The sequence below is a fragment of the Taeniopygia guttata genome, chromosome 5 (assembly GCF_048771995.1).
Source record: "Taeniopygia guttata chromosome 5, bTaeGut7.mat, whole genome shotgun sequence".
NCBI classification, from domain to species: domain Eukaryota; kingdom Metazoa; phylum Chordata; class Aves; order Passeriformes; family Estrildidae; genus Taeniopygia; species Taeniopygia guttata.
In genome coordinates this window covers 1,300,601-1,327,833 of record NC_133030.1, presented here as the reverse complement: position 1 = coordinate 1,327,833, position 27,233 = coordinate 1,300,601, and the positions used below count along the sequence as shown (strand labels likewise).

General features: G+C 35.5%; 1 protein-coding gene across 14 annotated transcripts in view; it reads left to right on the top strand.

Moving 5' to 3' along the window:
- Positions 1–27,233, top strand: part of LOC100224227 (anoctamin-3) — a 169,587-nt gene that overhangs the window by 104,183 nt on the left and 38,171 nt on the right. For 12 of the 14 annotated variants that reach the window (XM_072929406.1, XM_072929408.1, XM_072929407.1 and 9 more), the window contains 5 exons: positions 3,146–3,282; positions 14,511–14,663; positions 17,083–17,183; positions 20,915–20,959; positions 26,149–26,280. In XM_072929406.1, coding sequence (XP_072785507.1) covers positions 3,146–3,282; positions 14,511–14,663; positions 17,083–17,183; positions 20,915–20,959; positions 26,149–26,280 — 568 coding nt within the window. Of the gene's footprint in view, positions 1–3,145; positions 3,283–12,178; positions 12,305–14,510; positions 14,664–17,082; positions 17,184–20,914; positions 20,960–26,148; positions 26,281–27,233 lie in introns of those variants that run through there. The other 2 variants (XM_041716835.2, XM_072929404.1) reach the window with 2 other exon arrangements.

Below are 27,233 nucleotides of genomic sequence, written 5' to 3'. Positions count from 1 at the left end.
CTGTATATAGATAAAATATACTGCTGGATTGCATGTTACAGAGAAATCAGAACAAGTGCTTTTTATCCCCTGTCATAAAATTGAAATGCACTTTTGCCCCTTCAGGAAAGTATGTTAGCAAGAAAGATAGCCAAGCAGATAGAGACCCAAAAAGAAAGTTTCAAAATGTAGACCTAGCTATCTATTTCTAAACTAAATACTTCTGCATTATTGTGTAAAGGATTTCCTGAAATGAAATTTTCTTCAATGTTTTATCATGTAAGTGACCTTATAATGTAAGTATATATAGCATGTATAACCCCCCCATTGTTGGGGGTTAGGTTTCTTTCCTTTTGTTCCTTTTTACTTATAGATTTTTTTCCCCATAAGTTGTTGGGACATATTAACAACTGGGTTCTTATGAAAACAAAAGAAGTGCCCAAGCCTCAGGGGAGGAGGGCATCTGGTTGCCCTTCTCTTATCCGACTCTTGGCGGGGAAGATAGGCAGGAGCTGGGCAGGTAAACGGCGGGCTGGGGCAGCAGCTGGGGAAGGGAATTCGCTGCTCCTGAGCCCAGCCCAGAGCTGCTTCTCCTGCCCTGGGGTGAGCCTCTGCTTGTGAGAGCAGCCCCTGAACATAATCCTTTAAATGTAAGACTTTGTAAAAAGATTGATGTTTAAGTCTTTCTCCTGTTAATAGCTCACATAAAGGGGTACATCAAGTAAAGGTCATGAACATTTTGTTTGCACTGGTGGGACTGTTTTACCTGAGCAGCTGTGTTGGGTCTGTGTGGTCAGTGTGTGGCTGGCGGAGCTGCAGGGGTGGCTTTTCTGAGAAGCTGCTGGAAGCTGCCCCTGTGCCTGGTGGAGCCAGTGGTAGCAGGCTCCAGGACAGACAGACCTACTGCCTGGCAAGGCTGACCTCATCAGTGACAGGGAAAGCACCTCTGGAATAATAGATTTGAGAAGGGAGAAAAAAATACACAAGGGCAACTTCAACTGGAACAAGAGATTGTCTTGCAGCCTATGGTAAAGACCTTGGTGAGGCAGGCTGCACCCCTGGAGCCCACGGAGGTCCATGGTGGGGCAGGGATCATCAGCTTACAGCCTCAAGGGGTTTAAGTGTTAAATAATGATCCCCTTTTTACTGTATTAATAAGAGTGCTTTTATGTATAAAAGAAGTCATCAGCTGCTGAAAGAAACAATAGGAAGTATCTTTGAATTTTAGAAAAGGTTTCTTTAGTGTTATAAATTTCCTTAATTTCAAGGGTTGTTTTGGGTTTTTGTTTTGCTAAAACAAATTTTGACTACATATCCAGCAAAAGGACAGACACATCAAGGTGAAGGGTTTTTTTTACAGAAGGGAGATGCTGCAATTTGAAATACGTGTCCTTGAAAGCATAAAAATGTTTAGCAGATAAAGTGTGTTGAGCACAGAGGGAAAACTTATTCATAACTTCAAATAATTTAAATTTTTAAAGCTGCAAAAGTTTTTTGGTTTTTAGTACTGGGTGTACTCATAATGTCCAATCCTGTAAAATGCCCCTTGTAGAAATAGACTTAATGTAAATATAGTCTTTCAGCTTAAATGGCCTAGTTATTTTTCATAGGCCTGTCTCTTCATTTTACTGGTTCCTAAAACTAAGAGCTCATCAAACCTAGTCATAAGTGAAATCTGCATAGTTGCTAAGTACCATATACCTACCTGAAGCCTTCTTTTAACTATATTCATTTTGGTTGAGCAGAGAGTAAGTTGTATATTCAGTTAAAACATTGTTTAAAATAAATAAAACTCCTGAGTTAAGCACATTGACAATTAAAACGAGCTGTTTTGTTCGTTAAGAAATCCCACCACAGATTTGCCATTGTTAAAATCAATGTTAAAAAATTATCAAGGGAATGTTTTGTATAATCATTATGTAGTAACTAAATTAAAGAAGAAACAGTGCTCAGTAAATGTTCTGGTTTTTAATATTCCATCTAAAAAATATGAAATTTTTAGGGTGCATGAGATAATTGTAGCTTTTTTTTTTTTTTTTTTAATTTCTGTAGTACTTAGTGTAGAGAATTTAACTGAACAACTTAATGAAAAATATTTAAATGTTGCAAATGAACTTTTATGAATTTAAAATCCATTAATTTCAAGATTGTGGTTTCCACAGCAACCACAACTTTTTTCTTGGCTTCTATTTAGGGTTTCGAATTACTGAGCTAAATGCTGTTCCTAGTCCACCTGACTTTTCCCATGTTGATTTGAAAGCTGAGATGGGAACTTGACTCAGGATTTGTGGGTAAATTTTTTGCCTGAAATGTATTTCTTTTTCCAATTTGTCCTAGATAAAATTGTATGGAAATGATTATTCCATCTTTTTAATCATTAACTTATTTTTTCAAGACTAGCCATTTTCCAACGTTTGTTAAAACTTTACAGTCCAACACTGCACAGGCATTGCCCTTCATTTTATTCCTTCTGGGTGTATATAGAGAGAATTATCATTGATGGACAATATGGGTAATCTTTGAGGGAGGTCCTCAGTTTCCTGCAGCTCTCTTAGGATACTCAGCTGAGTTTTCATAAAAACTTCAGCTGAGCAATTAAAACTAGATCCAGTGACAAAGTGAATGCTTCTTCCATGAAGGCCACCTACCTCCTACCACCATCAGGTAGTCCTATTAAAATGTGTTCTGAAGCACTTACTGCAATATCTTAACGTGCAAATATTCAAATGATATATCTGCATGTGTGTAGGGGAACTGGGCATTTCAGTTCCTTGTTTAGATTTAAAACATGAGATGCTATATTGGTCTGCAGGCTGTGCCACCTGTTTGGTGAAACATCCTGAGCCTCAACATCTGTGAGTCAAGCAGTTGAATATTCATATTACTTAGTTTGTTTTTTAAAACTACTGTAAAGGAGGTTATGGGGTCTTTATTTGAATGCTAATTATAAAACATTTCTATTGATCTTCTACTAAAAATAGCAGTCACTTCTAATTTAAGATAAACATTGTAACATTTCAAGTATAAATCTTTAACAGGAAAAGAAATATGTTATTAACAAGTGTGTGCATAAAATGAATATTCAACTGTGGCTATAATAATGCTGTTTGTGTCTATCCATTATAATCTAAAATGAGCCCATTGTTTTCTTCTGGTTTTCCTTTAGATGTAGGAAAGAACAAAGATACATATACAGATGATTCAGAACACGGGAATTATGATGCTCGTACAGATCAGTCATTGCTTATTCAAAATAAGCTCATCAGGCAGAAAACAGAACCTCGAACTAAGTCATCTTTAAAGGTAATGGACACAAAATTCTATTAAAATTTATAACTGTCAGAATGTGCTTAAATATTTTTGAAATGCAAATTTTAAAGTACTACATATGTTGCAGCCTAAGTAAATGGGCATCTCATGGTAAGAAATTAGGTGGTTCCCAAATTGTTGGAAATGATAAAACTTCTAAAATAATTTTAGTTACTGGTTTAAAATAACTTTAATTTTTTAAATTAGTGATAAGCAGTGTGTTAAATCTTAAATCACTTTTAGTTAATATTTAGCAAAGTTGTCATGAGCTGCTATTGTGGGAACACAACTGCACAAAATTACTAAAATTAGTTTTGTTAAATTGAAATTAGTTTTCTTAAACTAAACTTGATATGCTTCAATGAAGAAAGCCCGGGAGAAAACAGATGTATTGTTGAAACTGGACAGGAGTGCAGAATTTTTGGATCACAAGGTCATTTTGCAGAAACCAGAACAAGTATGTGTGCTGGAGGAAAGAGATACTTAAAATATTAAAAATATGCACTAGTTAGGATGTGCAAAGAGAACTAAATATGCAATAGAGGATAGAATATTAGTTAACAAAAGATAATGTTGTAATTTAGATCTAATGAACACAAATTCCTTTGCTAAAAAATGTATAAATAAGTTAAAAACTTTTGTATCAATTTTTATTTGGAGGCTGGAATTTTGTTGGCCACACACCTCCTCACCAAGAATAAAGCAATATATATCTTATTGCTTTAATATCTATGCTTGCTAACACTAAGAAGACAGTGTTAGAGCATTTTATTAATCCTGATTATTTTGGAGGGTGTTACTAACAATATTATAGTTTGAGTGACAGAATTAGTGAATGGAATTCTCTCTATTAAAATAAAGCAAAATTATATAAAATCAAGGATTCTTATATGCTTTATTGACTCAGCTAAGAGGCAGTGGCCTTCTTTCAATAAATTTATATTGCACAGAATATAGGATATAGGATTTTGGGTGTGCAGTGGAATTCATGTTGTCTGAGAGGCCTCAGAAATTCTGAGAGTGTAGAACTATGTTCATGTAGCAAATGGTCAGTCAAGAGTGATCTAGATAGAGTATAAGATCCTTCTTCTAAGCAGTATAAAAATGATATCTAGACACATTGAAAGGTAAAGCTCATGTGTAGGTGAGTGTAGGAGTATTTTCAGGAATCTAAAGCACTGGAAAAGCCATCTCATCTCACCAGATAAATCTGGCATGCTATTTTGCTTAGTAATTACGTAATTATACTATTTATCACAATGCATTTTCTTCAGCAGTTAATCTACTATAATGTCAAAGAATTATGATGGATTTTCTGTTCCAAAAATGTATCCTTTTTTAGGAGACCCTTAATTCTCCTTTCCATTGAGCATAACTGCTTGCATACATATGACAAATGACTTAAACTCAAGAATTTCTGAATAATTTTCTTCTTCGCACATTGGAAACAGCGAAATCTGGGGCACAGGTTTTTTTTACTGTAGGCATCAGTAATCTTGTATTACAAATCTGGTAGTGCTTGAATTACTCTAAGCTTCTGTGCTGTACTCACAGCACGTATGCTGTTCTCTTCAGGAGACCATTGTAGAGTTGTTCCATGGATTGTACTTGTGGCGCTTTGTGATTTTGGTATTGAATGCATACTTCGTGAGTCCTATAACATCTCTAATGCTTGTCACACTCATCATCATTACTGCAGTGCTCTGGAACACAGGTAGACCTCTGAGGCTTTATTTCATATGATGCTTTTGGAAAAAAAAAAATATAGTAGTAGCTATCTAATAATTTTTAAATAGGCTTACAGGAAATTGTATTTACAAACTGGAAATCTTTGACATGAAAATAAAACTTCAGGTATGACATATATGATATATATATGTCATATATATAACCTTTCTTGGGTTACATATTAATCTAAACTGTTGCAATGAGAACTTCTTGTATTCAAAGATTTTTTTGTCTGTTTCTGCAAGACTAGCTGAACAAAGGCAGATAATAATGGATATTCTTGTTCGATTTTGTTGACCAAGTAGACAAAACCTTTTATGTTAGTTGTGGCCGAAAAGGCAGAAAACCATTGTGACGTCTGTAGAATTTAGATCATGTTACTGAGCACTAAATAGTTTTAATAACAGGTAAGGCTCTGCCAAAACTATCTAGTAACAGATGCTATACTGTCTGTCTAGTAACAGGGATTTCACTACACTAAAGCAAAATACTTTTTTTGTATTTCCATGTGAATTATAAAATAACCACTAGTTGTATTTTTCCAAGCCCTGCATTGAGGATGTTTATGAAGTTCATAGCCAGTAAGTTAACTTTCTTTCAAAGTTTAAAGAGGAGTTTTATATTTGTATTAAGTTGAAACAAAAATACACCTTTTATGTCTCAGTCTTTGTATGTACTGACCTACTGAACAAATTGGTTCAGAGTTTAAAAACAGTCTTCTGAAGGTGCATCTGGCTTTTAACTTTGACAATTCCTTTTATCACAGCAACTACTCTTGAAACTTCGTTCTGCATTTAGAAGGACTGTTTTTGCAATTGAGGTGTCTTGGTTTAACCCCAGCTGGGTTAAACGCAAAATTCAAAACACAGCATTGTGCCAGTTACTGTGAAGAAAATGAACCCTATCCCAGCCAAAGCTAGCACCTGAAACAACCAAGCAGGATTCTCCTTCCCTTTGTCTTTGCCTGCTTCCACAGGAAAAAGGCAAGGGGAATTTAGATTAATCTTATGTTAGAAAGGACTGTTTTGCCTTTGGATTATTATAGAAGTCTTTGTGGCAATTAGCTTTAAAATCCTTAGGGAAATTTCTTCCCAAAATTGACATAAAGCTAGCAAAAGAAGGCTTCTAATTCTTTCTGAGACTGCTGAAAACACGGAATACTGTAATGCAGCTTTACAGCTGGTAAGTACTCTCACATATTTGAAGTGTAAACTGATCTGTCACAATAAAAAGTCTCCTCAGTCTGACCAGATAATGAGAAACACTGCTTTGAGCAGGAGTAAAAATATAAAGTCATATTCTTCTTCTTTTTAATGTTTCTAATTTTTGCCTGTTTTGGAAGGGTTGTTGTATAGTTGAGACACTCAGGGGAAAATTACTAAAAACTTTGTTTGCACTTACTTTGTGGTGCCATTGTCTTTCTCAGCAATAAACTGCTGAAATACTTCAGCAGTAATGAACATGTCTTGCTGACATGATCAAAGCCAATACACTTTTCTTTTCAGGAATTGTTTAATTTTTCAGATTACATGCATGATACCTCCATAAATCTGATTCCTGTTGTTACATTTTAAAGCTTCGAAAAGTCAGATAATTTTCTTATAGCAATCAGATGCCAGTGTATTCATCTACTTTTCTTGGTTCCATGATTATGATTTATAAGTGATAATTTCCTGTAGTGTGGGTTGGTATCATTTCAGAACCCACAGATTTCATACTGAAAAATTGGAAGTCACTCAGACCCATGAAAAAGCTGTTATCATTATCCATCTCTGTCAACATTCCATCACCAGCTGCTCTTGAAATTGCACAGAAAGTAATACTTTATGTATGTAATTCTGCTGACGGGTCTCACAAGGAAGAATGAGGGTAACAAGTGTCTGTTGAGCAAAAATGAGTAGTATCTGCTTTGCAAGAGAAATGTAGAAAACGAGAAGGTCCCTGGGTGGAAGGTTGATCCTTGAAATATTCTAGTTTCCTTAGGAAAGAGAAGCAGGCTTAAACAGACTTTATCACTTGAGTGTAAGGCAACGTTTTCCCAGAGAAGTGGCAAAATCAGTAGCAGGCAATTCTTTACCTATTGCTATTGCATGTATAGCAGCAAGATAGGAATATTGGAGAAATTGCTGTTCCATTTCCTTCCATTCACTACATCACTGTTACTCTCTTTGATCCTGTAAATTTTTTATCTAGGTAGTGCATTTTTCTGGGAAAGTAAAGAAAGGATTTTTAGAAAGTTTGCATTATTATCACAGTGGATTCAAGAACAATAAAGAAATGCTACCTATACAACAACCTAATTTACTGCCTTTTTCTGGTAGTCCAAAAATGCAGTCTAAGAGATAAAATCATTATCCCAGAATGGAAGGATGTGGTAAAGTGCAACAAAACTTGACTTCATGCTTGTGCTTTTAGTGCTTGGCTCTCATCTGCTGTGAGATTTTGTTCAAAAAAAAAAAGCCAAAAAAACCTCAGAAAATATTTCAGGAAATGCAGGGTAAGTAGCAAGTAATTTTGATGTAAAGATAAAAATGTTTGAAAAGAACCATGTAAAGAAAAATTTTCAGCGGTCATGTTTGTATGCTTCTTAAGACCTCCCGATTAGACCTCAAGAGCCAATAGAAGAGGTTAAATATTAAAAAGCCTCCTCCTGTCTCCAAACATCCTCCATTGCTGCTCCCTCATATGGTAATATTGAACAGATTTCCTTTAAAAATTTTGCATATCACCTAACCCACTCCTTTCCTGAAGCCAAATATGCTTTTCATAATATATACAAATGCATTTTTCATGCTTGCTCTATGAATCTGAGTAGAATATAAATGGAAAATGTATCCTCTGTGAAGAAGCTAAAATAATTGCTAATCCTTTAGTTTACTCCTAAAAGGTTAAACTGCGTTTTAATTAGGAAGGTCAGATATTTCTGGAAGTCTTTGTCTCCACAGAAAAATGCTTTGTTCTGCACAGCAGTGTAGTCTCACAGAAATGTGATAGTGTGGGTAATTATGGCAGCCTGACATGTTGTCTTTGATGCCCAAGATAGTTTGGATGTCTTTGCATATGCAAATATGTCCTCAATTTTCTTTCCTAGGTTATTTTCACAAGACGAATGCTAAACCAATACACACTTAAAATCACCAATCTATTTTTGAAATTAAGTATTTGAAGGGATGATTCTAGTAAATCTGTTTATGGTTTATCCATTCCTGCAAACACAAAATTATGAAGTCTAACTTAGATGTGTGCTTAGAAAATTTCACATACAGGATGCCCTATATTATTCTTAATCAGAGTATGTTTTTAGAACATAAAAAAAATGGGTCTCATACTATTTAAAAACAGTTTGCAGCTAATTCCATGTAACTTAAGAAGTCTATAAACTTACTGAAGTCCCAGCTTTGATTTTTAAATATCCTGAAACAATGCAAGCATTTAGATATCCTGATTTTGTTCATGGGAATAAATCCACTGTAGTTAGTATCAGAGATGTATTTATTTCCAGAAAATAGTTGAACCATAAGCTCTGATTGTGGACACTAACCACACAAATTATGTCATCCTTTGGTGTGTGTATTACTGAAGATGTTAATGGCAAGTTCACGGTAACAGTATTAGGGAGAATTAGTAATCTAAATAAATGAGGTGGTTTTCATCAATCAGCCAGTAATCTTTCAACCTATTAGCATCTTATGAAGAACAATAAATTATATTGGAAGAAAGTTTTCTTTTATTAGAGAGAACCATTCTTCTCAGAGATAGAATAGGAAAGCTGTTCATGTAGGTTTTTCAGTTTCATATAGTTGCCATGCTGAAGAAGTTAACAGATCAGACTTTACCTCTGTCAAAATTCCAGCCCTAGTTCTTCAGATTGTTTCCATGGCTACTTTTGCTTACTTCATTATTTAATAGCCCTGAATTAATCCATTTTTATCTCTGAAAGTTCTCTTAAAAGGATGAAGAGGCACAGAAAACTGGTTTTCCTTGACACACCTTTGGTAACCAGTGTGGTTTTACATTTTAAGTCTTTCTGCTCTTCTTACTCCTCTGTTCCTAGCTGATTTTCCTTACAAGTGTAGAGAATGATAGTGTATATGCATGTATACATATCTGTATATTTGGGAGTATATATGTATATATGTGTACATATATACATAGACACACAAATCGACATAAATATATGTATATCTATGACAATCCATACCATCCTTTTTGGGCTCTAAGATACCATATGAACATATAAAACATCATTTTATGGTGGTTTTTTTTTTTTGGTTTTTTTTTTTTTTTTGCGAAAAACCAAATTTGTCCTGAATTCAAAACAAGGACTAGCAAGCATTTCTCCCAGAAATGAGCTGTGGACTTCCTTATCAGAGGTTTTCTGGGTTTTTAAAGATTATATGGATCTGGGGGCTGCTGGACGATGTTACAGGAAGTTACTGAATACATAGAAATCTGAGCTGCCACTGGCTGAACCCTGAGCAGGTGGTAGAGGGGAGTAATTAACTACATTTCTTAGTTATGTCCTCTCTCCTAGGCAGTATTTTTAACTATAAACAAATTAGAACCTTTCATAGTGGTTTGAATGTACTTGTATTTAGCTGTTGCACAGTTTAAGCTGCAAATATTTGAACAAGTGAATGTGAATTTTCTTAAAATCCATTAAAATGTAAACACTTGTAGAGATTTTGTCAGGCCTTGCTGTTATGTTACATTTGGGGAGAGTTGTCAGTGGTGGACTGAAGGTGAAGTAGGTGGTTACAACATATATGTTTTACCTATGTGTGGTTCTCATTAACCTCTAAATTCACCTAGGTAGAGTATATTATTCACTGTCTTAAACTTTTTACCAGTATAAGGTGGAAAACAAATAAAACATACTCCTAAATTAGGATACAATGAATGCCATGTAATTTGATCTTTTGTGAATCAAAATTTGCACTTGTTTTGAGAATGGTTCCAACTCACTCTTTAGAAATACTTGTTTCTGTGTATGAAAAAATGATAAAAGTTCAATTTACAGATCAGGACACTAGTGAGACATAAATGAAGTTGGTAATGTTACAATTACTGTGAAATGTGGTACTTAAATTACCTGGGGAGAGAAAGATCCAGTAAACCAGATGTTCCCACTTTGTAAAAAGGTCATTGCTAATTAATTAGAATCTGAAAAATAGTTTATTGAAAAATCCCTCCATGTTGCCTAAATCCAAGGAAGTTCTTTTTATACATTTGAATGAAAATATAAGCTTTTTATTTTATAGATTTGCCGAGTATTTGCATTGTGATTTCACCTTTTTTTTTTTTTTTTTTTTTTTTTTTTTTTTTTTTTTTTTTTACTGAGCTAAAACTCCTTTTTCTAGGATAAATTATCAATGTGTTTTGCCTTGTGTAAACCTCAGTTGAATGATAGTGGCAGTGTTTTGAATTTTACACTTTCAGACTTCAAAGCAGCATGTCATGTGATTTGTTATACTAACCACAAACTATGAAGCAACCTAAACTGTTGACAGACAATAAAACTGAGACTGCAGCAGATCTGTGGTATCAAAGCCTCAGGTAGTAGTTTACTCTGTTGCAAGCCAGTGTATTATGATTTTGCATAATGAACAAGCTTGAGTGAAGTGGTACCTCACAGCCTCACAGTTGATGTTCTTCTATTTAAAGACTTTGAAAGAACAAGGTTAATTTAAATTGTTGAGTTTACTATCTGAACTATATTGCAATACTCTAAAAGGAGCTTTTCAGAACTAACGAGTTTTTGTATGTGTGTAAATGTAAGAAAACTTAACAGATACTGTTTCAGAAAATCTGAAGGAGCAAGGTGATGGAGAGGATAAGAGAATTTTGATTCAGTCCTTTTATACTAATTTTTCAGGTGAAGCAGGAAATCTTAAACAGAATAGACGAGAGTAAGGTCTTTGCACAAAATATTTCTTCTGATGCCTTTCTCCTTTTCTGATCTTTTTCTCTGTTGAAAAAGGTGAAAGAATGGATTAATGTATTGGTCTAAACTAGCAGATAAATAATAAATGATCTGTGCTTGAATGTCCATTGTACTAACAGCTGATTCCTTGTGCTAGGTATAGATAATATACCCTGACTTGTATGTTTAATTGAAGTTACTGCTCCCTGTTGCCCTTTCATGTTAGGGAGCTCCAGGTATCAACTGAAAAAACCCAACTAAATCATCCATACAAATCCAACCATATAAGTTCTTTTACTGGTACTTAATTACTTAAGTAATTACTATATTACTATATTACTGCTAATATAGGTGGTCAACATTGCTTGTGAATAGCACGAAATTGAAACGAATGGTGCCAGTAGAATTAAAGTGAATCAGTAAAGAAATCAGTGTAATATAGCCCAGGTTTACTGCATGAATGTGGTAAGTGGCTTCACTATTGCTCTTCTCAAACTGTGGGGGTTGTTCTGTGAAAGTGGTCTGGGATAAACAGGGATAGAAGATTTCTTTCTACTGTCTTCACTGCTCATTATGTCTTTAACATTGACCCCAAATAATTCTGTTTGATGTTAATGAGTATGAGGTCGTATTTGGATACTGTCATTAATCTGAGAAACAAAGCATGCTTTTCTAAGACTAAAGAAAATCAGATGTTTCAGAAATGAGGAAAAAAAAGACTAGAAATAATAATCCGGAGAAAGGCAGTAGAAGTGTATTACAAAAGGCGGGTGTAATTTGCAGCATGCCTGTACAGAAATTGCACGAGTAGAAAAGGTTTTAGAGAAGTTCCAGATCTCCCCTTTGCGGGAGTTTTGGCCAGGCTTTTTCTATCTTATTGTGCCTGCTTCATGAACCATAAAAGCAGCCCTAGTTTTGGTTTGTAAAATACTTGTGCAGGAATCCTTTATAGTAGAAGAGCAGATTAATTGGTCCTGTCTTGAGCCTGAGAAAATTTGTGTTTTAAAAACTTGCATATTCAACTTGCACTTTCGAACCTTCAGTCTACTACCTCACCTTCAAACCTCTGGGTCTTATAGATTTTGCTCTTCAATCTGTAACATTATAAAAAATAATAAAAAATATTGGTTTTACTACCATTCCCATTCAGAATTCTTAGAAGGGGTGACAGACCCTATATTCAGTGCACTAACAGCCTTGGTTGACAATCTCTTCTACGTTATTTTGGATTTCAGATATTATTTATCTGAATATGAAGAAAAATTTTGAGGTGCTGGAGTGTGTTCTAAGAGGGATCCCGGCACAAGTCTTATATGGAGTGGCTGAAGAAGCTGGAGTTGTTAGTTTGGAGAAAAGGAAGCTCAGGTGTGGTATTACTGCTCTCTACAAGGAGGTTTAGCCACATGGGGGTCAGTATCTTCCAATGACAAGTGACAGGACAAGACGAAACATTCTCAAGTTAAACCAGGACATGTTTAGATTGGCTGTTAGGGCAAATTTCTTCAGTGAAACGGTGGTCAAGCATTGGAACAGACTGCACAGGGAAGTGGAAACAGCATCCCTGGAGATATTTAAAAGGTGTGTAATGTGACCCTTGGGGACATGGTGTAGTGGTGGGTTTGGCAGTGCTGGGTTAATGGTTGGACTCAATGATCTTAGCAGTCTACGATTCTAAATTGAATCTTAATGTACTTAAATAATGTTCCCAGGTGTAAGATGATTCACTCCTTTGTAACAGTAGATGGGCTGAGTCAGACCATTGTTTTTTATTTTGGGAGTTAAAAAAGCAAAGAAACAGAAAGAATCTTGTTAGAATGCTTTAGGTTTTGCAGACTGAGCAGTTCTCAGAAGCACTAAATGTGTAGAAAGCTGGCAGTGAGAGATGTGGGCGTAAGAAAAACATTTCACATAGAAACAAGTGAGCTGGTATCCAGTATTTATAATGCTGATATCATGCAGTGATACAGGGTTCTATTTATGCATAGAGAGAGTCCCTATTGGGTATAACTCTGAGTATTGTAAATTTCATCCCTAAATAATCCAAATAGGATTAATTTCTAAGGCCAGCATCATCCTGTTGTTCAGAAGATGCAGCATTCATAAACATTTGGACCTATTTATGATGGGTATAATGTATACTTCATAAAACTAACATTCTTCTGGATGGTTCATGTTTAAATGAGTGCTGCATTCTCCAGAAGATGATGATAGTTTCTCAGTTTACCTTTTCAGATTTCAGAGTTTTCAGGACCTGGGGATGCTGGTCAGCAGCTGACTGAATATGTGTGCCCAGCTGGCCAAGAAGGCCAATGGCCCCTGGCCTGTATCAGAAATAGAGCAGGCCTGTGATTGTCCCTCTGTGCTCTGCATGGGTGAGGGCACACATTGAGTATTGTATCCCATTCTGGGTCTCATTGCAAGAGAGACATTGAGGTGCTGGAGTGTATCCAGAGAAGGGCTGTGGAGCTGGTGAGGGGTCTAGAGACTTTAAGTCTTATAAGGAGTGGCTGCAGGTACTGGAGGTGTTCAGTCAAAAGAGGAGCCTCAGAGGCGTCCTTCTCTCTAAAGCTACCTGAAATGAGATTGTAGCAAGATGGGGATCAGCCTCTTCTACCAGTCACAGGACGAGAGGAAATGGCCTCAGATTCAGCCAGGAGACACTCAGACTGGACATCAGGAGCAATTTTTTTCACTGCAAGGATGGTTAAGCATTGGAAGAGGCTGCCCTGGGAAGTGGTAGAGTCACCATATGTGGAAGTGTTCAAGACATGACTGGATGTGGCACTTAGTTCTATGATTTAGTTGTTACAAGGTAGAGTTTGGTTGGACTCAGTGATCTTGGAGGTCCATCCTAAGCTAATGATTCTATGATTCTGTAGTCTGTCACCAGTTGGTTTGGTCTGTGTTCTGAATCATGCAAAGCACAGAATGCAAAAATAGCTCCTTAGCAGCAGCAGCGTGTAAAGCAGGGTTTTCCATATCAAGATCAGGTAGTTCCTTGTGTTTGCAGGCATGGTGGGAAGGAACTAGTCAAGATTGAAACATTGCTAACATGACATTGAAAAGCACTTGAACTAGACTATCCTTGCAAACATTCCAATCAATAGCATTTATTTTTTAATTTTTTACATTTATTTCTGTCTTGGAGAAAATACAGGTATGTCTGTTTTATAAAATTTGCACAGGTACAAAGCTGAGAAAATTGCTTTAATTGACTTCTTTATTTTTTCTTTTTAATTCCCAATTGAAAGTAAGGATAAACAAAAGTTCGTAATACTTTTTTTGTTCAAAGAATTTTCGCTCAAGAATTTTCAAGTTTTGCACAGCTGAAATAACTGGAATATGGGCTCTGCAAAGCTATTTTATTTTGTTTTGTTCTAATTAATTTGAAATCCTGAGCAACTGATGTGTATCACTTTTTTGTTCTTCTGAATTTGTTGCATATTCATCATCCTTTAGATATGTGGCTATTTTCATGGTTTAGGAAGTGCTATGTTATATACAATTCACAATGGGGCTCTTCATCTTTATAGATGCCATATTTAGAGTATTTCCCTTTTATGTTTGCTAGAGTGACACCATGGCATCATTAGGACTCTTCTTCAAAGATGGCAAAAAGCGCATTGACTACATCTTGGTCTACAAGAAATCAAGTCCACAGGTAGAAAAAAGAAGTGTGTTTGAGAAGAATTTGCGAGCAGAAGGGCTGATGTTAGAACGGGAGGTGAGTTCTGCAGCTTATGTGGCATAAAAAACCCCTTTATAATACTATCCTACTTTACTGAACTGATTAAAGATTCCAGACAAAATTACAGGGCCTTCCAGTCAGGCTGTTCCCATCATCTGCTTAACTGTATTAAATTAATAAGAAAAATTGATAGTGTGCCACAGTGGCTTCCCAAGTCTCACTAGCAGTAGTGGCTTTGCCAGGATTTGAACCCAGGCTGCCACTGTAGCAGGTGAGAATTCTACCGCAGAGCCACTAAGGCTGTTGCTAGGTTACCAATTCTCGGCTAGGTCAGAACCTGTAGCACTGCGGCAGCAAAGGCCACTCTCATGTGCCGCTGTGGGCACGAGGTATGGCCTGTGGGAAGTCGAAGCCACCAGACTGAAAGACACGCAGAGCGACTCTGACAAAAGCAACGAGCTGGGGGTATCTGAGTTCTGAGTTTTTTGGCTCAAAGAAGATAAGCTCCAAAAGGCGATGGGCACCGTGTGCCTGTGTGCCCTGCTTCTTAAAGGGGGGTGGTAACAAGGGGAGGAAACAGCAGCCAACCAATGGGATAACACCTAGGGGTGGTAACAGGGGTGACACGCAGGGGAAACTTCCAATGAGGTAGGAGGGAGGGAGGGGACCCCGGAGACCAGCCTATCACTCGAAGCCCTGGATGGAACTTTCTAGGTGGAAGGGAGAGGTCTCTGAGAGACAGGCAGGCTCCGGGGTGTGGTGGTGGTGGTGGGGGGGGGGGAAGAGAATAACTCAGCAGGAATACAATGAACTGGGTGGTGGGAGGAATGACAGGCAGACGGAGGAGGGAGGAGAAGGAAGGCTGGACCATTTTACAAAAAGAGGGGGACAGGGAGCAACCATAACTGGGGGGAAACTTAAAACACTCCAACATTAGCGTGTGTTTAAAATTATTTGGCGATACATGCTTGTACACAGAAGTGTGGGGCAGTAAAGAGGGAAAAGTTCCAGCTTCATATACTTGCAGGACAGAAGCAATTTCAGTAACCCATGTTGTTCCTTTAATGTATAACCTCTATGTCTTTCAACAGAATGCCTGATGTTAAATGTCTCAATGTTTCTCAAGCAGTTAAGCTTGTCACTATTCTGGTTCAGCTGTGGCTAGTAATAGTAGTATTAATAAAAAATGAAAGAAAATTGAGCCAGGGAAACATTGCCTTGGATTTTTGCTGTCTCATGAGTGACCTGCAGACACAGATATATATTTAGTCTATTCTGATGTAAGCTTCTATTATTCGTGTTTCTTTCATCTTGCTTTTTCATCTCAGTAGAATTGTAATACGTGTTCTGGGTTTAGGCAATGAGCTTGCAAGATATAGCACACAATATAGCATGTTTAATATTCATAAATAACTAAGCTGACTAAAATTTGGTTTTAAGGCTTTTAAGAATTGTTGCAGTATGGTAATAAAAATATCTGATTTTTTTCCAATTTAAATAGTAAAATCTTAGTTTTTGTCAGTTCAGAATTATTGACATTCAGAAACAAATGGTTTTATAAGATCTGAAACATTCTTTTTCCACAAGTATTTTATCTGCATCTTTCGAGAAAGTAAAATATTTGAGGTAGTAGTATGGAACTGTGATATGATTTATGGAACAGGTAGGTAAAATTGTAAACATTTTAAGTGTTACTCATTGTTTAACTACATTTTCCTTTACCTTTACTTACCAAACTTTGCAAAGTCAGGTTTTTGGAGGCTTTAATCAGACTCAACTCAAATATCAAAATATCTAGTTATAAAATCTCAAGCAAATACATCTGGGAAGAGTGTGGGGAGCTGAAGTGGTTACAAGAGAAGGTGAATATAGAAATCTGTAAGGCTGAAACTCTTGTTTTATGTATAAATAAATTAGTGATGAAAAACATTTGTGTAGAGTACACTTTGTAATTTGAACAAAAAAACATCCCAGTTCATACACATTTAAAAATTCCCAGCAGATAATTCAATTACTGAACCATTCCCTTGAGTTACCATTTTGGCAACCTGGAGCCTTCTCTCATCAATTCTCATGTCTCTAGCAGCTGACCACGCTTCTCCTTTAATAGGAGACACACAGAATGGTCTTCAATCTGCTTTTTTTGAGATTTAAAATTAATTCCATGTTAGATTTGTTTCCATGTAAAAAGGTGCTGCGTAAAGTCTTTACTTCTATTCATGGCCACAGATATTTCCCTGCAGATTCCTTTTGTCCCACTTGTCTACACGTACTACGGAGTTTGTAAAGGAAAATGGTTATTGATTATCCTTTGTCTAGAAGAGCACTTATTTTCAGAGTTGCATGCCCAATTCAGGCCTGAAATCAGAATTTGACCATGAAGAATGCTTCTAGAAGGATGGTTGCTGTAGGTTCGAATTATTAATATGTATTTGCATGTTACTGCTCTTTACAGCCAGCTGTTACCAACAGTGATATCATGTTCGTTAAAATTCACTGTCCGTGGGAGACATTGTGCAAATATGCAGAAAGAATGAACATCAGGATGCCTTTCAGGTATTGTGGGAACTATTTTAAGAAATCTATGATCTAGCGCTTAATTTTGAAAGTTCATCACTTACTCAAGTCTAAAAATGCAAGTCGTTACTGCTCTGTAGCCAGGCTTGCTCATAATTATTTTAGTGATGTGATGGGGAGAGTGGAGAAACAAATAAGTCCTGTTCTTTATCATTTTTTACGCAGTACTCTGTGTTTCTTGTCTTTAAACTTGCCTTCTAAATCAAATTGAGCATATGTCTTTTAGAAAACAGTAGTTCACACATTGTTTTGGATGTTCTTGGCAGAGTTTCAGATATTCTCCATCTGAGCTTGAGTATCCTCCATGATTTTAGGGTTTTTCTGGAGTCTTACTGAAAGGCTGGTGAAATGACAGAAAGTGTCTTCTATGTCTCCAATATAACACATATTGTCACAATTTGAGTAAACTGACGTCCAGTACCTTTCTTTAGGCAGAATAATGGCCTGAACTGAGTTCCTTATCTGAATGCAAAACAAGTTCTATCATATTGACAAATTAATATTTATTATTAATCTGTGGGACAGGTTAATATTTTCTGCAACAGCACCTAAGTCTTTAAAGGAGAAAATGTGTCTTTTCAAATTGATTAATAATTAGAGAGAGAAGAGCATACAGTGTGCTGTAAACCTCCCCATGAGTTAAATTGGTAACTAGGTGCCAAAGCTGTGTGACCCTTGGAAAATGAGCTTGCAGCACTCCTTTCCCCCTCAAACTGCCATGTGCTCAGTCTTTTATGCTATGGCGCTGTGGCTTTCTTGCATTGGTCAGAGAGAAACAGTGATTTGTGAATCATCATTTCTCAAATCTTGCTCCATATATCCAGTTCTGTAGTGAGTTTTCACATCATCCCATTAAGCCTCCAAAGGCCTTTCCGCAAAAAAATGTTTTTTTAAACATAAATGTGTTTTTTAAACATCTTCAATGTGTTTAAATATATTATTACAGTCCTATTTGAGTTTATCTAGTTCAAAAAATACTTGCCAGTATATTAAATATAGGAATGTTTATGTATGGGTATACACACTTAAATAATCAAAATTGCAATTAAATTTTTTTTTTCTCCTTTTGATACATTAATTAACAAAATTGTGTTTTAGCAATGGTTTGAATTTTTCATAATTTTATTTACTTTATAGATCTATAGTGCTCTCAGGACAAAAAAGGCTGGCTTTTGCAATCCTGCTTTATTTGGAAGGCATTCTATGTAATTTTTTTGTTTGTTATATTATTAAAAGCCACGTAAATATATTCTCTTAGTGTTTCTCCAAAGTGCTTTGGCTTCTTTTTATCCAATTCATTTCAGTAAACCAAAAGTAGATTAAATACTAATTTTTGCTGTTTCACCTTTTTGGTAGTTTTCTGTACAATGAAATACATATATTAGGGAAGAAAATTTTCCATCTCTGCCTCCATAATAGAACTGTGAGAAACAGTAAATTGGTCAGTATTTCTGTTATCCTTAAGATGACTTTAATAGGAATTTAAATTGCAGCCTAGAATTTGTGTGACTATTTCAGTATATATCTTGAATTTCTGTACCTTTTAAAACAGAAGACTCAACACAATTCTGGTACAACCACAAGCTCGATATCGCAGAATAGAATGATGGTCTGCCCTGCATTGCCAGCAGCCTTTCTAAAGTGTCCCCTACAGGAGATAAGCAGTTTTTTATGATACCTTCTCTATTTATAGAAGCCCATGCCTTAGAAACTTGCTGAGACAGAGTTCAAGTCTTCATCTTTGTTCAAATTTGCCTGGATGGCTTTTTCATGGATGCCATGAATATGCCAAAATATAAATTTGCACTCCTTTAACAACATCCTGTGACCACACATTTTATAGTTTAATTACATATTCTGTTAAGAGCACCTGTGTTTGAAGTGTTGAACTTGCTTTTTTGAACGAAACGTTTCCTACCTGGATTGTGTATATTGTTTTCCTGAGGTAACTATTCAATGGACAAAGGAACCTCAAATGTTACTACTCTTCCACAATTAGTGATTACTCAGTGAACTAGAGTATCTTCCTCCCAAAAAGTTTTAGGTCATCCTTAGGTAGATTTAAGTAGGCCTAAGAGGAAAAGAGTTGGACTTGATGATCTTTGTGCATCTCTTCTTGCTTGAGATGTTCTGTAATTCTAAAAAGTAAATTATTTCTTGTAAACTTTACCTGTTTCATCAGTGGTTTCTGACTGGTTCTTGTACAAGGTTAAAGATGACAGATAACCTTCCCTGCAATATTTTAATGCAGTATACCTGTTTGCTCTTGCACAGCCTTGCAAAATTTTGACTTTAAGTTATGGTCACTAAAATATACTATATGTCAATATCACATATGAATAACGCATAAAGAATTCAGTTAAAACATTTTAGTTTTGTTTCGCTCAGTCCAGGAATCTAAACAAAATCACCAGAATTATTATCACACAGTTTACTTCTCTCTGTTTCTGAAAAGTAGAAATACTTTTGAGATTCACCCAAAACCCCAGAACTGTTTTAGCATGGAATTATACCAAAATGTGTTGGCAGATATATAATATGTCTCATATATGTAATAAAGATGGAATCTCAGTATTTCAATTGAAGAATGAATTTTTTTCTAAAATTTCAATAGACATTGTGTGGTCATCATTATTGTCTTGTATATATGGCTGACTTTGCAATGCTACTTCATTTGGAAGCATATGTACATGGTTTCAAACAGTATTTGAGTAAGGATCAGAGCTAGGTCATGACTGAATTATAATTTTTAAACTTTTATGGGTATTTTTGTTAAGTATATGGTCTGTCAGTAGAAATATAACTACTATATGTTTCTAGAACTGACAAATCTTTAATTTTGTTTACAAATATCTTGCAACACATGATTATTATTGTTTGTAGTTAATAAGTTATTTGTATCAGTTACAGCTGAACTGCATCTGTGCAAAACAGCTAAGGGTAACTAAAGGGAATTAAGTAAGGGTTTTGTTAAAAAAATGTCTGAAAACCCTTTAATAACCCTTCATTGCTTCATTTACAATCCTGCTTAGCAATACCAAGTGTCAGGCTGCCAACAGTCTGCAGATTGGTAGATACAAAATTTTCCAGTAGCCATGTATTTTCCAGGCAAGTCTTTCACCCTCTTTTTAATGTATTAATTTCAGTGGATCTTCAGTGTAAGTGTAATGTACTTTAATAAATCTTAAATACTGCCCAGGTGTGCAGTTGCAGATCTTACTAACTCCTGAGGAATCTGCAATATCAAAGTTTTTGTGTGGTTGAAATGTTATGTGAAATTATAGGAGGAGGCCAGGAAAAAAACCTGAAAGCCTGAAACTAGATGTGGATTAATATAACCATGCGGCAAATACATCTCCATTTGGTTTCAAAATAACTCAGAAGACTTCACTGGGAATTTCTGGTTTTGTTTCTCTAAGTGTCTATAACTGGTGAAGGGTGAAGAAAAAAGAACTGTGAAGTGACTTATTGATCAGTAATCATTATTGTCAGTAGCTACAAATCTAAAATGTACTTTTAGAACAAACTTGAAAAATGTGAAACTATGTTATTGCAAGGCTTATTCTATTTCAATTGCCTTTTAAAAGTGTTTTTTCATGTTTTTGTCTATAAAAATGCATGTTTTAAGATGTCTAGCATTCTTTTGTAACATATATGTATTTTTCAACTGTCTCCTTGATTAATCTCAGCTGATTTTTCTGTTCTTGCAGGAAAAAATGTTATTACACTGACTGGAGGAGCAAAACCATGGGCAGGTTGGTGGGTGATGTGCAGCTTCTAATTTCGTCAGATAGTAACCCTGCTAAAGAAAACCCATTCTCAGTTGTAAATTTATCCATAAAACTTGGAAAATTAGATTATTTTCATGAAAACTCAAAATATGTCAGCTCAAAGTGCTAAAATATTCATCTGCAACAAGGTTGCAGTACTTTAAAGCTTTGCCAGTTCTCATTTTACAAATGTAAAAATGTTTATGCCAGGGAAACAAACGAAAAATAGACCTTATCTTCGCAGGAAGGATTTAATACCGGATCTATCTCTGCCCTTACATCTGCTGACAACAAGGCATACTTCTCTAGCATGAAGGATACTTTTGGGTGTTTGTCTCAGATTCTGGCAGTCAGCTACTTCCTTAGATATGCTAACATACTTTTTTCTCCTGCGTGTTCTTGTGATCAGGAACAAATTATTGCCACATGCTGAAGGCTGCTTTGAATTTTTGTTTGCTGGCTGAGAGAATAACTTGCAAATCTCACTTGTAGCTAGCTGCTGCTGCTGTTAGTGTTTTTGTCAGCCAGAAGAAGCGTACAAGAGGCCATAGGGGCAGGGGAAAGGAGCCTGGGAGTGCTTGGGAGTGAGAATGGGGGGACACTGTAATTATGTCTGACTAAAGTGATGGGGAGCTGTATTTACTCCCCATCACTTTAGTCAGAGATAATTAGGTCTTGTAAATCCTAATCCCTAGCAGAAAAGATACATGAAAATATTCCACATAAGGGAAATCTCCTGAAAGAGTTCCCTGTCACAGGTTTTCTTGAGATGGATCTTGAAATGAGATCCCTTTTGATTTAGGTTCTCCTATTGATACTTATAATGGTAAAGAGCTCTCATGTCTCTGGAACAATTTAGAGACTCTCATGATAACAGTTTCCAGGACGATAAGCTAATGACAACAGAATGTTGAAGTGAGAAAAATTTAAACATATAAGCTGATATAATATGTTGAAATAAACCAATTTATAACATAGATTTACAACTGCGTTTTGTCCTCTTCCCAGTTCACGTGCTTACTCCATTTTAGCATGCATTATGAAAAGTCTAAGTGATGTGCTTGCAATAAAAGGCAGAATCAACAAGCTTTACTTCGAAATTGTCTCATTTCAACTATAATCCATCTGGTGGGTCCTGGATATTACATAAATTTTGTTTTCCTTATTTAGAAGGATAGATGTCTGAAAGATGCAACTTAAGTTGCACAGTACCTGTGAATCAAGTAATAAGCAATTTCCATGCCCGGTTGATTTTGTATTTAGATAAATGCTTTTACCTGTGATATACTTTGTGAAAATTTGAGTATGAATATTTTTATGCATATATTTTCTGGCACTTTTTATAATTCAGTGCATAAAAGAACAAAAGAAATAGAGAAGCTATATTTAAAACTCAAAGCTAACTTTAAAATTGCTGACATACGCATCACATGCATAGTTTAAGTCCTACAACTGTCATTGTTACCTTGCATCCTTCTTACAACTTTTCAAACTTAACTGCTTCTCTGTAATTTATTTAATCTCTTGTTAAAATTTCTAAGTTGAGTTTATATGAGCTACAGTGAAGAACTATATTCTTGTATATCAAAATATTAAGGTTATAAAGTTTCTATGATTTAAGAATGCAAAGTAACAGACCTGGTGTGACATGTACATTTTTCTAACTTTATTGACATGGTTATATGATAGATATATATGTATCTATAAATGTTCTTTAAAATGTCTGCAAAAGATTATTAGGTGCGTTAATGAAAGTACAAGAAAAATGTAATACTTAATTTCTTTTATATGGTATCTATGTGGTGTCTCTCTATTTATTTATACACCTTTTAAAAGCCCTTAACATTGTATTTAGTTCTATGAAGCTTGATTTCTTTCCATAGAATCACTCTATAGAAATAAATCTATAATACTCATTATGACCAATATTTAGAAAGCCTTCCTCTTCCCAAAGGAAAGAAATATGCATATAAGTAGGGTAGGTATCAAAAAACATCTGAACTCTTTGACTGAAGATTGAATAACCTAGTAAAACTGTCTTGTAATTGCCACATTTGGACCTGCTGATTTCATGCTGGTAAAGGATGGCATCAAGGAAAAGAAAATTAAAATATGGTTATCTTAGAATGCAGCTTCATTCTGCTCACTGAAATGTTAAAATCACTTAATACTTCTAAAGATAGAGAAGCAAAAATAACTTTATTTAGCACCTGACCCGCAGTAAGTTTGCTTTGCGAAAGGACTTTTAAAATCTTTGGGACTTCAGTCTGCACACTGAAGTGGAATTGTTGATATCATTGCATTAAACAAAGGTATGATAATTTTCTTCTTTTTTTAGTGATGATTGTGTCTATAAGCTGAATCTGTCAACCCTAACATGTTTCCCATTACAGTACATGGAAACACATCACGCCCAAGTAACTTGGTGGCCTATAGCTGACACTTCTGGCCAGTCTTGGGAGACACAAACACCAAGCAAACTGCTGGGTGATGATTGCTGTCAAAGCTACCTAATATAACTGGTGGAGCTGCTTAATTCTGGTATCTCATTCCATGAGTTAGGTAGATAATGCTAAGATCATCTATATACTGTGCTCCTTTACAATGCAGTCTGTTGAGTAAACATAATCTGCAAGGATTTCTGTATTAGCTTGTTCTGCAAAAAAAGAATAACCAACCAAATAGATCAGAATGGTACAACTGAGAATGGGAGTCGAGTAAAGCTGAAATTAAAAGTATCTTCATAAAATATTAAATTGTATAGCTAAGAATGCAATGCACAAGTATTTCAGGGTGCTATCCCTTGGTCCAAGGTGCATAGTGTTCCAGTAGCTTCAGCTGGTGTGGTTTCAATAAAAGCTTACTTGAAGCAGCATCCCATAACTTTGCATTACCATTCCACTGCGACATTTTTTTATCTCGTTGCCTGAACTACTGAATTCCCCAGACCAGCTCTGTCTGCTTTTACTGTCACTAAATAGGCTACGTTGAACAGATTAAGTCAGGAATATGTTTAAACTGCTGCTTTTAACCTAGAAAGCCACTCTGAGTAAAAATGCTAATACTTAGTCCTATGATTTAGGCAAAAATTTGTATTTAAAGGCAAGCTCCATGAAAATTCAGTTTCTTCGTCAAACAGTAAAAAAACATAAAATTTTTTTTCTCTGGGATCATTTTTATACATTTCTCAGTTGCAATATTCTATGCTATCTAGTGCTAAATACACTACATTTTGTCACAGAAGAGAAACTGCAAATGTAATGTGGACACAAGCATTAATTTATTCCAATCCTGCTTTTCATGTTAAAAGAAGAAGCCATGAATTTCAAACAAGAGCTGTCTTCTTTAACATAATATTCATCTACATTTTTAAAGATTTTTGTATGGAAGAAATGATCAAGACTTTTCTCATAACCAATTTTAAAGTACTTTCATAATAAAAAAATCTGAAATTAGATACTGTTTTTCTCTTCTTCCCGATGCATCTGCATATCTTCCTCATTAAAAAAGAATTCTGGATTTTGACTAAAAAGTGAGCAAGTGTGCAACAGAAAAAAGGGTTCAAGAGAGTAAAGGGGAAACTTCACTTACATAAACTGTACTAAGAGAGCTTCCACTAGAACTCACTAAGGTATTGTTAAGGAGACACTTAAAGAATCCACATGCCTGTGAATTGTATCCTGTGTTTCAATTTAATGAACATGTTATGTTCTTTGGGTTACCACTGTAAGCCAAAGTCGTGTTGGTGTGAAACACAGGTGGTGTCCCTCAAGTGAACTATCAGCTACAACAGAATGTGCACCAATATCTTGCAATCTATACCAAGAAGAAAATTTTGAGAATTTTAAATGTAACTGTAAAATCCTTCTCCCACATTTGGCTGAAATTTCTCTCTGATACTGTATGAAATATTTTTGCTGATGTTGATAAGAAGAAGTACATTTTCATAAGGATCACTTTGTTGCATGGGATTATGTTCATTCATATTATGAAATAATGTTAATGCTATGAAATATAACTTTTTTATTATAGACATTATGAAATGTGTAGCTGTGCTTCTGCTTAGCACAGACAATGAAGTATTCACCTCAGAGAAAAGAATTTGTTGCTTAGCTTTACACTTCTTGTGGATGTAAAGTATATATGCTCTGTATATCATGGATACACATTCATTGAGTAGAATCCAAATTCCACTGGAAAAAATACTATTTAGGGGATGTTCTTCTCAAATTTAGACTTTTTCTGAATTTCTGATGTGCTTTTTCTGTCATGATATAGCACATTTAATTTGAGATCTACTCCTTAAACAACCATTTTGCATTGAAATTGAATATGAAAAGGTATAGGTGAGCAAGGAGGGCAAAGTTGAAGTGAGAATTTGCTTGAAAATTTACTGCACTTGACTAGATTTACCTCTGTACAAATGATGTTCCTGAGACATCATTTAGGCAAGGTGCCAGTAGAGAAAAAAACATTTATGTTGCCAGTATATATTTTAATTGAAGATATATCTTTGATGTTCTGTTTGTGTTTTGTGGTATCTATTTTTAAGAATCTGGAGGAAACAATATCTAGGGAGTTTTTTTGCCTAAATACTGCATAACCATTTTGGTGTAACATATCCTTTATTTTATTTGATGTTTAGGTATACTGTTTCATAAGGCAATATCAGCTCTTGGATTTTTAAGAAAATTTTGCAGGGGAAAACTTTGTTGCAATCAGAAAACTATAATCTGATCCTTAATACTCTCAAATATACTTAAAAATTTTATGAATTTTAGTGTCCACATTGCAAGAGAGCAGGGGGGAGCTTCACCTGTGTTGTTCAGTGCAGCTAGATATATTCTTGGCTAAAACATAAGCATCTACAGTTCTGCTAGATGAAATACCTTGGGAAATTAATTTCTCCAGACTCAATACTGCAGTCCCATTTTGAGCCATAATCCCATTAATTTTAGGATGAGTTTTACACAAGTGAAGTGTTCAAGATGGATTGCAAATAAATATTGTTCATTTTGTTTTTTGACTCCTTATATTCTTTTATTTACTTAATGTGGATAGGTTCCTACTTTCATTTAATTTCATTTCTAGTACAATGTCAATAAATATGCAGTGCTGGTGATAGAAATGATAAGGAATTGAGAGCGTGTAAATCTGACTTCTTCTTGTCTCAGTTTGCAGAGGAATATTAGGGAGCTGAAAAGCTGGTTGCCAAGAAATCCCATGAAGCTTGATAAGGAGGCCCTGCCTGATCTGGAGGAAACAGATTGCTACACAGCCCCCTTCAGCCGTGCTCGCATCCACCAGTGAGTGCTGTGGTGGAAAGGCAGTGCCACAGACCACAAGGGTTTTCTGTTTCTCACTTCTAAGCAAGGGCCAGAGAGGTAGTTGCTAACAGATGGTCCCTGGCAATACCAATTATCAGATTTGATTTTATTCTCTTAAAGTGAAAATCTGCTCTTTCTTACTTGCTATTTGATGGTCACTCAGTAACATAATCTGAAATTTGATGGAAAGATGACTGTTGCCATTTTAGTTTAGAAGTTTTTTGTTCCCTTACATTACAAAATGCAAATACTTGCTAAAATTTTCTGTGCTTATTACTTACTTTACATAGGCAAAACCTGTTGAAATTTGGAACACCAGAAGCAAGCTAAGACCAGTAATGATTTTTTTTCTCTCTTATCAGACATGCATTTAAAAAGATCTATTGCCTCTGAAAATACAAATATGTATACAACAAAACTATATGTGTTCATATCAGCATGTTGACGATGCTATATTTAAAATGTGACATACATTTTTTTCAGTACCTATAAAGTTAGGTTTAAAAATTCTGTTTCTTACTTTTAAAGTTATTTTCTGATAACTATTTTAGGAGAGAAAAGTTAATTTAGAAATATGAATTAGGATAAACAGGACTTTTTTCCAGTCAGTGAAGAACCTAAATGGTAGTGAACTGACTTTACCCCAGAAAAACCGAGTAATGGCATTAGAGTTTCAATTTTTTTTTCCCCAGTAATTATCATACTTCACTGGATCAATCCCCTGACTTTGGTGTTTTTTTCTCAATCAGCTTAGCTGATGTAATTAATTGTAGGAGCATTGCTTTTGGCACAGCTGAGCAGGAAGAACCTCCTGCATATCAGATTTCTCATGTCCAGAATGGAGCCATCTGGCCACAGTTGCTTTACTTAGCTCCATCCTGGGATCCTCTAAGGGAAAATGGTTGTGGAGATGCTTCCCAAGTCTCCAGTGC